At 48.5% G+C, this 13,809-nt stretch overlaps 1 protein-coding gene across 1 annotated transcript; it reads right to left on the bottom strand.

Annotated features, from left to right (window-relative positions):
- Positions 1-2,633: 2,633 nt before the first annotated feature.
- olig1 (oligodendrocyte transcription factor 1) lies at positions 2,634-4,616 on the bottom strand. Its single transcript, XM_046342423.1, has one exon. It carries the CDS (start codon positions 4,193-4,195, stop codon positions 3,407-3,409), a length of 789 nt encoding a protein of 262 aa, XP_046198379.1. The 5' UTR covers positions 4,196-4,616; the 3' UTR covers positions 2,634-3,406.
- Between the last annotated feature and the right edge of the window lie 9,193 nt (positions 4,617-13,809).

The raw sequence follows: 13,809 nt of genomic DNA, 5'->3' as shown, positions 1-13,809 counted from the left end.
CATTGTAAATACAACCCATATTTATGCTTATTTATTTTCCCTTTATTAACCATTTGTACATTGTTACAACACTGTATGTATATATATATGTGTGAGGGTGTGACGGTGTGTGATGGCGTAATATATATATAATGTGCTTTGTAATTTGTAATGTCTTTATTGTTTTGAAACTTCTGTATGTGTAATGTTTACTGTTAATTTTTATTTTTTATTTCACTTTTGTATATTATCTACCTCACTTGCTTTGACAATGTTAACACATGTTTCCCATGCCAATAAAGCCCCTTGAATTTAATTGAGAGAAAGAGAGGAGAGAGAGAGGATAGAGAAAGAGAGACAAAAAGAGAAGGGAAGGAGAGAAAAGGACAGGAGAGAGAAAGAGAAGAGGAGAGAGGAGAGAGGGGAGAGAGAGGGAGAGAGAAAGAGAGAGAAAGAGATAGAAGGAGAGAGAAGAGGAGAGAGGAGAGATAAGGAGAGAGTAAGAGAGAGAAAGAGAGAGAAGGAGAGAGAAAGAGAGAGAAGGAGAGAGGAGTAGAGAGAAGAGGAGAGAGGAGAGAGAGGAGAGACAGGGAGAGAGAAAGAGATAGAAGGAGAGAGGAAAGAGAGAGAAGGAGAGAGAGAGGAGGAGAGAGAATGAGAGAAGGAAAGACAAAGAGAGGAGAGAGAAAGAGAGAAGGAGAGAGAGGAGAGAGAGGAGAGAGAAGGGGAGAGAGGAGAGAGAAAGAGAGAGAAGGGGAGAGAGGAGAGAGAGGAGAGAGAAGGGGAGAGAGGAGAGAGAAAGAGAGAGAAGGGGAGAGAGGAGAGAGAGGAGAGAGAAGGGGAGAGAGGAGAGAGAAAGAGAGAGAAGGGGAGAGAGGAGAGAGAGGAGAGAGAAGGAGAGAGAAAGAGAGAAGGAGAGAGAAAGAGAGAAGGAGAGAGAGAGAAGGCGAGAGAAAGGGAAAGGAGAGAGAAAGGGAAAAGGAGACAGAAAGAGAGGGGGGAGAAAGATTGAAGGAGAGCTAAAGATCGAAGGAGGGAGAAAGGGAGAAGGAGAGAGAAAGAGAGAAAGAGAGGAGAAGGAGAGAAGGATATAAGGAGAGAAGGAGAGAGAAGGAGAGAGAGAGAGAAAGAGAAAGAGAGAGAAGGGGAGAGAAAGAGAGAAAGAGAGGAGAAGGAGAGAAGGATATAAGGAGAGAAGGAGATAGGGGAGAAGGAGATAGGGGAGAAGGAGATAGTGGAGAAGTAATCAAAAGGGCAGTAATAACACGTGTTTGATTTATTGCGTGTAGAGAGATGAAATGGGGAAGACGTTGCTAAACAAAAGACAACTGTTTCACTATATGGGGTGATGTGGGCGTGGGGGCAAGGGGTTGGACGGGGGCGGTGGAGGCAGGGGGTTGGACGGGGGCGGTGGAGGCAGGGGGTTGGTGGGGGGCGGTAGAGGCAGGGGGTTGGTGGGGGCGGTGGAGGCAGGGGGTTGGTGGGGGCGGTGGAGGCAGGGGGTTGGTGGGGGCGGTGGAGGCAGGGGGTTGGTGGGGGCGGTGGAGGCAGGGGGTTGGTGGGGCCGGTGGAGGCAGGGTGGCAGATTCTCAATTTGGCCATCCAAATGTACCAGAAGTACTGTATACCAGTCATTATTGTAATCACACCATCACACCATCATACCATCACACACCATCACACGATCACATACCATCACACAATCACACACCATCATACCAATCACACACCATCATACCATAACACACCACCACACAACATCACACACCATAACACACCATCACACCAACACACACCATCACACACCATCAGCCACCATCACACCATATCACACCATCACACACCATCATACCATCACACACCATCACACCATCGCCACATCACTCACAATCACACACCATCACACCACCACACACCATCACACACCATCACACCATCACAACCATCACACCATCACACACCATCACATACCATCACACCATCACACATACACCATCACACCGTCACACACATTCAGACACCATCACACCATCACACACCATCACACACCATCACACCATCACAACCATCACACCATAACACACCATTACACATCATCACACACCATCACACCATCACACACCATCACACCGTAACACACACCATCACACACACAACATCACACCATCACACACACCATCACACACCATCAATCCATCACACACCATCACACAACGTCACAAACCATCACACACACCATCACACACACACACACTATCACACACACACCATCACACACCATCAAAGACACACACCATCACACCATCACACTATCACACACACAAACTATCACACACAAACTATCACACACCATCAAACTATCACACACAATTACACACCATCACATACCATCACACACACACCATCACACACCACACCATAACACACCATCACACCAACACATACCATCACACACACACCATCACACACCACACCATAACACACCATCACACCAACACATACCATCACACACATCACACCATCACACATCATCACACCATCACACACCATCAAACACATCACACCATCACACACATCACACCATCACCCAATACAGATGTTGAGAAGTGAACTAGAAACAGAGAGAGCACATAAAATAACTTTGTCATATGGTAAACAGTACATTTCTATTTATTGTCTGTGTTAGAACTTACACGTATCTTCATCTATTATCATATAAAATATAATTTGTTCATAAAATCTAAAATACATTGACTTTTACTGACCACAGTCACCAATAAAAAAAAAACGAATCTCGGTTACCCAGAAGTACAAGTATGTTGTGAAAGTTTTGTAATTTCCTATTTTACTTCGGGGAAATGCCGATAACAATTGTGATGACCTTTGTGCAAGGGAAGGAAGTGATGTCTCCTCCCTCTCAAATGGAAACTCTCAGCCAAACCCTCCCTTCTGTGATTTTCACCCGTGTTTAACATGCCCAAAAAGCGCATTTGAGTTTTCATGCATTTTTACGATACAGCCAATATTGACTTTGTGGCTGTGGAAATTACTTTTCATCCGCACACGAGCTTGACAATCATTACACCCGTTTAAAAACCACCTTCGCCTAATCCTCATTTGTCCAAATAATTATCAACAAAACCCCCAAACTAGGAACTACTGCTGCTCGTATCACACAATTATACATGAGCCTTGACAGATTCATCTGTCCACAAGAGATTCGTAAAAACCTAATGGACAAGGTCCATTACAACAAAGTTATCATTGAATTAGTAAAAAAAAAAAAAATACTCATTAAAAAAAAAATAACATGTCAAAATCTTCAGAAAAAGAAGATTATAAACCATAACCAGAAGTCCATCCGCTCAGAAGAATCAGTCATTGTAGCAGATCGGAAGAACACACAAGAGGTGGTCCCAGCAAGCCTTCACTTGGGGAACCTGGGTCCAGGGCTGGGGTGGCTGAACCTGGGCAGCCTGCACACCACACAGGGGCAGAGTGGCCCTCCAGGAGCCCCAGGTGAGCCCCACTGCACTGGGGCCATGGGGCCCTCCAAGTGGCCAGGAGGCAACAGAGGACACTTGGAGGAGGAGGAGGAGGAGGAGGCTGAGGTCAGGAGAGTTTCTGGGGAGAGGAGAAGCTGACTGGGGCCGGTGAGGAGGGGCCAACCCCCGGCCAGGAGCAGCCTGGGGACAGGCCCCGTGTTCACCCCCACACCAACCCCCACCCCAACACTCACCTCCCCCAGGAGCCGGCGCATCTCTTGCAGAGACGAGCCCAGGAGGAGGATGTAGTTACGGGCCAGGACCAAGGTGGAGATTTTGGAGAGTCTGCGTCCAGGTGGGGCCCCTGGCTGCTGCTGGTGGGAGTGTGGCCCCTGGGAGGAGGAAGAGGAGGAAGGAGAGGAGGAGGCGTAAGGCACCATCACCTCCCTCAGAGCGTCCATGGCGACGTTCAGGTCCTGCATCCTCTTCCTCTCCCGGCTGTTGATCTTCCTCCTTAGATCCTGCTGCTCTTCGGGGCTCAGCTCCCGCGGTGGCTTGCCTGGTCTCTGGGGCCCCAGAGGCCCCCCCATGGCCCTAAGCCTGCCCCCATGACCAGCACCAAGCCCTAGAGGACACCTGGAGGAGAAGTCCTGGAGGTGTGCCCCCTGGGAGCAGAGAGGGAGAGGCTGATCCTGATGGGCCCTGGTCATGGGGTTAGGTAGAACATTCATGGTCCTGATCCACACTGGAGATGGCTATGTCTGAGACGACAGAAAAAACACGCTGGAGATGACTTGTCTGAGATTAAACCTACACGTCACACAAGTGAAGAAGAGTCAGTCTTCTGTGAGTGCTCAGTTCTGCAATCAAGCAATTCAGCTTTACTCCTCTTCCATTAACCCTTTAGCCCCACACTGTCCTGACATGCTGGTCCAGTGTTGACATCACTCCTTGGCTGTGGAAGAATCTTCTTTGCCTCACTGAATAGAAAGGAAAAATGACCCAGCCAACAGTATGATGAGTCAGTAAGTGACCGGTCGGTCTCAGTATTGGTGTCACAAGTCTTCCAGAGTTCTCTACGTGTTGAAAGCTGTCTCCGTCTCTCCTCTGTGAGTGTCTGGAGTTTCAGTGCTCCTTCATCTCACTCCCCCCCCCCGGTTGTCTGAAGAGAATGACAGAGCTGAACTGAGCTAAACGCTCCCCTCACATCACATCACATCCTCCCCTAACTCTGCTGCTGCTCGGACCCCTCCCCTTCACACCCAATCAGACTTCTACTCTCTGGACTTAACACCCAAGGTGTGTGAAACACCCCATATCAACATATACTGTACCTACCCTGATTTACTACTTCTCGTAGTCAACAACGCGAGGCAATTGTTTCCTTGTTGGCTTTTCTGTTTCTGGGAGAGAGGAATGGAGCTCGAGAGAAATAATGAAATAGATAGGACTAGTGTGTAGAATAACGTAATAGACCTAGGGTGTGTGTGTGTGTGTGTGTGTGTGTGTGTGTGTGTGTGTGTGTGTGTGTGTGTGTGTGTGTGTGTGTGTGTGTGTGTGTGTGTGTGTGTGTGTGTGTGTGTGTGTGTGTGTGTGTGTGTGTGTGTGTGTGTGTGTGTGTGTGTGTGTGTGTGTGTGTGTGTGTGTGTGCGTGTGTGTGCGTGCGTGGGTGTGCGTGCGTGCGTGCGTGGGTGCGTGTGTGTGTGTGCCTGCGTGACACATTCTCAGTCTTTACTAGGGACAGAGGAGGACATTGTCACAGCAAAGATGACAATGATGAATGCATTACTAACCCTTTTACAGTAAAGACACAGAAAATGCACTGTGGTGAAAAAACACAGTACTGTAAAACCACTATAGCTGTAATACTTGATATACATTTTACATACCCCCCCCCAAAAAAAAAAAAAGTCAAAAGTTGTTCAGTACTGTATGGTCTCATTCTACAATGCAGGGAATTTTAATCTGTTCACCTCAAGCAGTTCAATCTCACCTGAAAACTGACGTGCCACTGTAATCATTGAGGCTTGGAATCATTCACCCTTCAATTAGTCTCAGCTCATATTGACACAATTAGAAAACAGAGGGTAGGCAATAAGCGTGTACGTTGATAGGACTTTAACAGAGCGCCAATGGGTGATAGCTACTGAGCTAACAGATGGATCGGTGTAATGGGTGATAGCTACTGAGCTAACAGATGAATCGGTGTAATGGGTGATAGCTACTGAGCTAACAGATGAATCGGTGTAATGGGTGATAGCTACTGAGCTAACAGATGAATCGGTGTAATGGGTGATAGCTACTGAGCTAACAGATGGATCGGTGTAATGGGTGATAGCTACTGAGCTAACAGATGGATCGGTGTAATGGGTGATAGCTACTGAGCTAACAGATGGATCGGTGTAATGGGTGATAGCTACTGAGCTAACAGATGAATCGTGTAATGGGTGATAGCTACTGAGCTAACAGATGAATCGGTGTAATGGGTGATAGCTACTGAGCTAACAGATGGATCGGTGTAATGGGTGATAGCTACTGAGCTAACAGATGAATCAGTGTAATGGGTGATAGCTACTGAGCTAACAGATGGATCGGTACAATGGGTGATAGCTACTGAGCTAACAGATGGATCGGTGTAATGGGTGATAGCTACTGAGCTAACAGATGGATCGGTGTAATGGGTGATAGCTACTGAGCTAACAGATGGATCAGTGTAATGGGTGATAGCTACTGAGCTAACAGATGGATCGGTGTAATGGGTGATAGCTACTGAGCTAACAGATGAATCGGTGTAATGGGTGATAGCTACTAAGCTAATTGCCGTTGTTGTTGTTATAATTGCTGGACTTTCCTCTTTACTCTGAGAGACTATTCTATACGATAACCCAATTGTCTTTAAGAGAGATAGCTGGGCAGAGGGCTGGGGGCTTGGCAGGGGGCTTGGCAGGGGGATGGGCTGGGGGCTGGGGAGAGGGCTGGGTGCTGGGCAGGGGGCTTGGCAGGGGGCAGGGCTGGGGGATGGGGGGGCAGGGGGCTTGGCAGGGGGCTGGGCTGGGGGCTGGGAAGAGGGCTGGGGACTGGGGACTGGGGAGGGGCTGGGCAGGGAGCTGGGGGCTGGGAAGATGTCCAGAAAACAAACAACAGGCCAATTGACTTGTAGCACAGGTGAAGGCTGCCTGGCGAACTGCATTAAGTCAGGCTGCAAACCTCAGATGTCCCATTCATAGCAGATCAAAAGGCCAGGGAAGGGGCAATGATGAAGGAAGTAAGTCTCACTATCCCGTTTTTATCTAAATTCTTTCTCCCACCCTCCATCTCCCCTCCTCCCTCTCCTCTCCATCCTCCAGCCTCCGTCCCTCTCCCCTCCACCATCCCTCCATCACCTCCCACTCCCCTCTACCCTTTCCCCTTCTGGGTGTGAGATAGGAAGACTGGGGGTGAGGACAGACATGCAGACTGTGGGTGAGGACAGACATGCAGACTGGGGTTGAGGACAGACATGAAGACTAGGGGTGAGGACAGACATAAAGACTGGGGGTGAGGACAGACATGAAGGCTAGGGGTGAGGGCAGACATAAAGACTGGGGGTGAAGACAGACATGAAGACTAGGGGTGAGGACCGACATGAAGACTGGGGGTGAGGACAGACATGAAGACTGGGGGTGAGGACCGACATGAAGACTGGGGGTGAGGACAGACATGAAGACTAGGGGTGAGGACCGACATGAAGACTGGGGGTGAGGACAGACATGCAGACTGGGGGTGAGGACAGACATGAAGACTGGGGGTGAGGACAGACATGCAGACTGGGGGTGAGGACAGACATGAAGACTGGGGGTGAGGACAGACATGCAGACTGGGGGTGAGGACAGACATGCAGACTGGGGGTGAGGACAGATATACAAATAGAAAGCAAGTTGTTTATGATGAAAGCAGAGAGAGAGATGCGGGAAGAGGGAGAAGCGGGACGAGGGAGAAACGGGACGAGGGAGAAATGGGACGAGGGAGAAGCGGGACGAGGGAGAAGCGGAACGAGGGAGAAGCGGGACGAGGGAGAAGCTGGACGAGGGAGAAGCGGGACGAGGGAGAAATGGGACGAGGGAGAAACGGGACGAGGGAGAAGCGGGACGAGGGAGAAGCGGAACGAGGGAGAAGTGGGACGAGGGAGAAGCGGGACAAGGGAGAAGCGGAACGAGAGAGAAGCGGGACGAGGGAGACCCTGGAAGAGGGAGAAGCGGGACGAGGGAGAAGCGGGATGAGAGAGAAGCGGGACGAGGGAGAAGCGGGATGAGGGAGAAGCGGGACGAGGGAGACCCTGGACGAGGGAGAAGCGGGACGAGGGAGACCCTGGACGAGGGAGAAGCGGGACGAGGGAGAAGCGGGACGAGGGAGAAGCGGGACGAGGTAGCAGCAGGAGGAAGGAAGACACTTTTTCTTTTCTCTCTCCTTTATTTCTCTCCTGTCTTTCTGTGAGTGAATGATGTGTGTGGAGGCGCTTCTCCTCCCTGCCAGCGCCCCGGTGGCACTCCTGCTGCTGTGGTCCAGGCTGAATGGAGCTTCACAGGCGGACAGGAAAAGGGAAAGCCATGAAAGGGCCAGGCGGATGGCCTAGCACCTGCAGGAGAACAGAGTGCAGGCAGCCAGGATGGATGTGTGTGTGTGTGTGTGTGTGTGTGTGTGTGTGTGTGTGTGTGTGTGTGTGTGTGTGTGTGTGTGTGTGTGTGTGTGTGTGTGTGTGTGTGTGTGTGTGTGTGTGTGTGTGTGTGTGTGTGTGTGTGTGTGTGTGTGTGTGTGTGTGATTTCCAACCCCTGTCTCACCCTGTTAAAGGAGGTGATGGATTGAGCAGAACAGTCATGAAATCAATGGAATCGTGATGTTCTTATTAAACCACAGTTGTGTTTGAGACCCAGTCTGTTTGTGAAGAGTGAGAGATAAAGGGACACCTGCACACACACGCGCACACACACACACACACACACACACACACACACACACACACACACACACACACACACACACACACACACACACACACACACACACACACACACACACACACACACACACACACACACACACACACACACACACACACACACACATAAAAGAGAAACAGTGAAGAAAGGAGATGGAAGAAAGAACCTGGTGTCCACCAGAAAAGTAACCTTCCCTCTCTTTCCTCCCTCTTTCCCTCCCAGTTAAAACGTGTCTCCCCAAGTCTCCCCCAGCCTCCCCAAGTCTCCCCCAGTTGTACCCAGTCTCCCCCAGTCTCCCCCAGTCTCCCCGAGCCTCCCCAAGTCTCCCCCAGTTGTACCCAGTCTCCCCCAGTCTCCCCCAGTCTCTCCCAGCCTCCCCCAGCCTCCCCCAGTCTCCCCCAGTCTTCCCCAGTCTCCAGGGGGCTTTTCATGGGCCTGGCCCAGGGCAGGAACACCGGTGGCTCCAGGCAAGGGGGAAGACTATCGTCTTTATGGGGGGCTTGAGTACCTCCTGTATGGGCCAAGCCGTCCAACGGAGGCTGGTTCCATGGTCCTGCACCTGGGAGCTAAATGGCCCTTCTGTATCAAACCCATTTCCTGGTTCAACGAGAACGAGAGGAAGATGCCTTGGCCAAGTGATCCTGGGTCAAGCTAGCCGTTCAGGATGAAGAATAAGTCACCCAGAGATGACTGTAAAAAAAAAATGGAGGGGGGAAGGGGGTTTGTCAGGGGTGAATTCTAAAGAGGGGGTCATGGGTATGTTCTGCTTCCTTTGAAGCAAGTCAGCACACTCAAACATTTCTTTGAGAGACACAGATACCAAATTGAAAGAAAGAAGACAGACTGACAAAAATACTTTTAAAAAAGCGCTACCATTTTCTTTTTTTTCCCACTGTTCCTAGACCAGTTAACCCACTGTTCCTAGACCAGTTAACCCACTGTTCCTAGACCAGTTAACCCACTGTTCCTAGACCAGTTAACCCACTGTTCCTAGGCCAGTTAACCCACTGTTCCTAGACCAGTTAACCCACTGTTCCTAGGCCAGTTAACCCACTGTTCCTAGACCAGTTAACCCACTGTTCCTAGGCCAGTTAACCCACTGTTCATAGGCCAGTTAACCCACTGTTCCTAGACCAGTTAACCCACTGTTCCTAGACCAGTTAACCCACTGTTCCTAGACCAGTTAACCCACTGTTCCTAGACCAGTTAACCCACTGTTCCTAGACCAGTTAACCCACTGTTCCTAGACCAGTTAACCCACTGTTCATAGACCAGTTAACCCACTGTTCCTAGACCAGTTAACCCACTGTTCCTAGACCAGTTAACCCACTGTTCCTAGACCAGTTAACCCACTGTTCCTAGACCAGTTAACCCACTGTTCCTAGGCTGTCATTGAAAACAAGAATTTGTTCTTAACTAAATAAAGGGAAAATTGAACAACAAACTTCAACATGATGTTGAGAGCTCCTTTCTCTCCCACTCAACAGGATTAGCTACGATCATCTCAGATACTCTTGGAGTCACTGTGGATTGCTATTGTTAGATAGAGTAATATGGGCCTCACCTTGTCATAAATACCAAATATCAACCTCATATCTGCAGGCAACAGAGATTGTGGAGTGTGTTGTCAGATGCAACACCCCCCTGTAGCACGCGCTGCAGCAGGTGTATTTCACTGATCATCCCTAAAGCCAACACCCCATTTGGCCGCCTTTCCTTCCAGTTCTCTGCTGCCTGCGATTGGAACGAATTGCAAAAATCTCTGAAGATGGAGACGTTTATTTCCCTCACCAACTTTAAACATTTTCTATCTGAGCGATTGAGGAAGTCGACTAAACCATTCCAACGTTTATGCAAATACCTCCCCCCTAACAAGCAAACGTCTGAAATAGGTTCTGCCAACTGGTGGCTTTGAGTCATGGATTCTTCTCACGGAGTAATAGGCCTTTAGCTGTTTCTCTGCCAGAGAACTATGTCCAAAAAAAACTGCTCATTAACTCAGAAGTAAGTATAATTATAGGATCGAAAACCTGAGCTGTAAACCCCTGGTCCATCTGTAACAAGTTATGTGAGGTCAAAACCAAAACAAAAGAAATATTTTCATATTTATCAACAGATCCTGCTCAGTACATCATGTCTCACATATGATGGCGGGCATAACATTGAAGACACTGGACCTTGAGCAAACACCTTGAGGCAATACGCCCTACAGCCCTACAGCCCTACAGCCCTACAGCCCTACAGTCCTACAGTCCTACAGCCCTACAGTCCTACAGTCCTACAGCCCTACAGCCCTACAGTCCTACAGCCCTACAGCCCTACAGCCCTACAGCCCTACAGCCCTACAGCCCTACAGCCCTACAGTCCTACAGTCCTACACAAAACAAAAACCCCTAAAGGCCTGAACTGTATTCTGACTGTTTAAAATGTGCATGGGAAATCTAATGAGAAATTAACAGATGCCAATGACTTTACTTTTTGCATGTCTCCCTGAAGGCAAACAGGTGCAGAGACAACAATTACAAGTCTAACAAGCCAGTCTTTTCAGAGGGTTGAAATGAGTCAAAGTGGAGGGAGCTCTGTTGTTTGTCTCTCTGATTCCTGGTCCAGGGGCCCCAGCCAACGATATGAGAAGATTACAAGCTGGTAATAAGGTGGAACCAATTGGCTGAAGGCCTGTCATTGTCTTTCCCAGCATGCTTTGAGGAAGATCGCCTGGGATAGTAAGCATTTGATCCATATCGGAGGGTGGTAGAGGCAGGAGGGCGAGAGGGTCTTTTGTGAAAGAAATCTTAAAATGCCCTCAATAGCTGCATACGCTCAGTTGATCGCGGCTGTTTAGAGATGGGGGACATTTGCCACACTCATATTGTCTGTTACAAACTGCTCTCTGGCATGTCTCTCATTTGTCTGTTACAAACTGCTCTCTGGCATGTCTCTCATTTGTCTGTTACAAACTGCTCTCTGGCATGTCTCTCATTTGTCTGTTACAAACTGTCTGGCATGTCTCTCATTTGTCTGTTACAAACTGTCTGGCATGTCTCTCATTTGTCTGTTACAAACTGTCTGGCATGTCTCTCATTTGTCTGTTACAAACTGTCTGGCATGTCTCTCATTTGTCTGTTACAAACTGTCTGGCATGTCTCTCATTTGTCTGTTACAAACTGTCTGGCATGTCTCTCATTTGTCTGTTACAAACTGCTCTCTGGCATGTCTCTCATTTGTCTGTTACAAACATGTCTCTCATTTGTCTGTTACAAACTGTCTCTGGCATGTTGTCATTTGTTACAAACTGTCTGGCATGTCTCTCATTTGTCTGTTACAAACTGTCTGGCATGTCTCTCATTTGTCTGTTACAAACTGTCTGGCATGTCTCTCATTTGTCTGTTACAAACTGTCTGGCATGTCTCTCATTTGTCTGTTACAAACTGTCTGGCATGTCTCTCATTTGTCTGTTACAAACTGCTCTCTGGCATGTCTCTCATTTGTCTGTTACAAACTGCTCTCTGGCATGTCTCTCATTTGTCTGTTACAACCTGCTCTCTGGCATGTCTCTCATTTGTCTGTTACAAACTGCTCTCTGGCATGTCTCTCATTTGTCTGTTACAAACTGCTCTCTGGCATGTCTCTCATTTGTCTTGGCAGTGTGACGGACCACTGACTCAACCACTAACGTTAAAATACTGCAGATGACAGAGAACAAAAAAAATGGGACTTTTTTTGGCAAAAGAGCTTTGAAAAATCCTTAAGAATGGAAATGCTGTAAAAATGTACAACCGAAGGGTCTTTTTTCAGACCTTACAAAGTCCTTTTGTCAGACAGAAAACGTGTAGAGGGATTTTTAAAACTTCACATTTCACCTTGTATTGTGAGAAAATCAGCCTAACGCAGACCATGTTATACGTCATTTAAATCGATTGAATCAATTCGACTCTTATCGAATTATCGTTGCAGCAGGTGTTTTATTCTGAACCGGCATGTGTGGGGTGTGAGAATAATGTCTCACAGTGAGTGAAAATCTGTCTATGGGGGAGGGGTTCTCCTATCAAGTCCCTCAAAGTGTCCCCCTTTCTCAAGAGGTGACAGTGAATGATTTACTGATACTAAAACATCTTCCCCCAAAAAAACTTATCCAACGACCCCCCAAAAAAAGAAAACTTCTCACAACACAGCACAGACCGAGGCCAGCATTAAGACCTATTAAAGTCTTATACAGACCAATAGAAAAAGGCTGTGGGAGTGGATTTAATTGTCCTTTTTAACTCACATTGACAATCCCAAGGCCAGGGGTGTCTTTTTAGAGATGTCCTCTTTCTATGTGGAGGGTGATGACGGGTACGCAGGACTTCTAAGGGATATGATGGATGAAAAACACACACCCCTAAAATGGAAGGAATGGAGTCGGGTCTGAACGGAGTCAGGTCTGAACGGAGTCAGGTCTGAACGGAGTCAGGTCAGAGTCAGGTCTGAACAGAGTCAGGTCTGAACGGAGTCAGGTCTGAACGGAGTCAGGTCTGAACGGAGTCAGGTCTGAACGGAGTCAGGTCTGAATGGAGTCAGGTCTGAACGGAGTCAGGTCTGAACGGAGTCAGGTCTGAATGGAGTCAGGTCTGAACCGAGTCAGGTCTGAACCGAGTCAGGTCTGAACCGAGTCAGGTCTGAACGGAGTCAGGTCTGAACGGAGTCAGGTCTGAACGGAGTCAGGTCTGAACGGAGTCAAGCTCTGATCGTAAGCAGAAGAGAAAGAAAGAGTGGTTGTCCTAGAAAGAAATCGGAAACGCACCAACGCCCAGTGCCAAAGTGATGGGAGTGTTCGGGCAATTATAGTATTCAGTTGAGCTGGGAATTTAATTGGGTCCCTTGACTTATAGATATGTGTAATCTGGTCTATATTACTAGGGGAGTAGTGATCGGGGTTGAATGGAGGTAAAGGTTTAGGGTGGTCTACTTGTTAACAAGTCCTCACTATTCACCCTAGACATGTCTAAAGACCAGATTTTCTGGAACTTGTTTGCGACGTCTCCAATAAGTGAAGATAAATGGTAAAACAGAGGAGCGGCTCCAACATCATCAACCTCTCATCCATCTTGTCTGAGCCTCTCCTCTGTCCTGTCACACTCCTCTGTCCTGTCACACTCCTCTGTCCTGTCACTCCTCTGTCCTGTCACACTCCTCTGTCCTGTCACTCCTCTGTCCTGACAGACACTCCTCTATCCTGACAGACACTCCTCTATCCTGACAGACACTCCTCTATCCTGACAGACACTCCTCTATCCTGTCACTCCTCTGTCCTGTCACTCCTCTGTCCTGACAGACACTCCTCTGTCCTGACAGACACTCCTCTATCCTGTCACTCCTCTATCCTGAC

This window comes from Oncorhynchus gorbuscha, linkage group LG01 (assembly GCF_021184085.1).
Source record: "Oncorhynchus gorbuscha isolate QuinsamMale2020 ecotype Even-year linkage group LG01, OgorEven_v1.0, whole genome shotgun sequence".
Taxonomy (NCBI): domain Eukaryota; kingdom Metazoa; phylum Chordata; class Actinopteri; order Salmoniformes; family Salmonidae; genus Oncorhynchus; species Oncorhynchus gorbuscha.
Note: the sequence above shows the minus strand (reverse complement) of the source record. Positions and strands in the feature narration are given on the sequence as shown.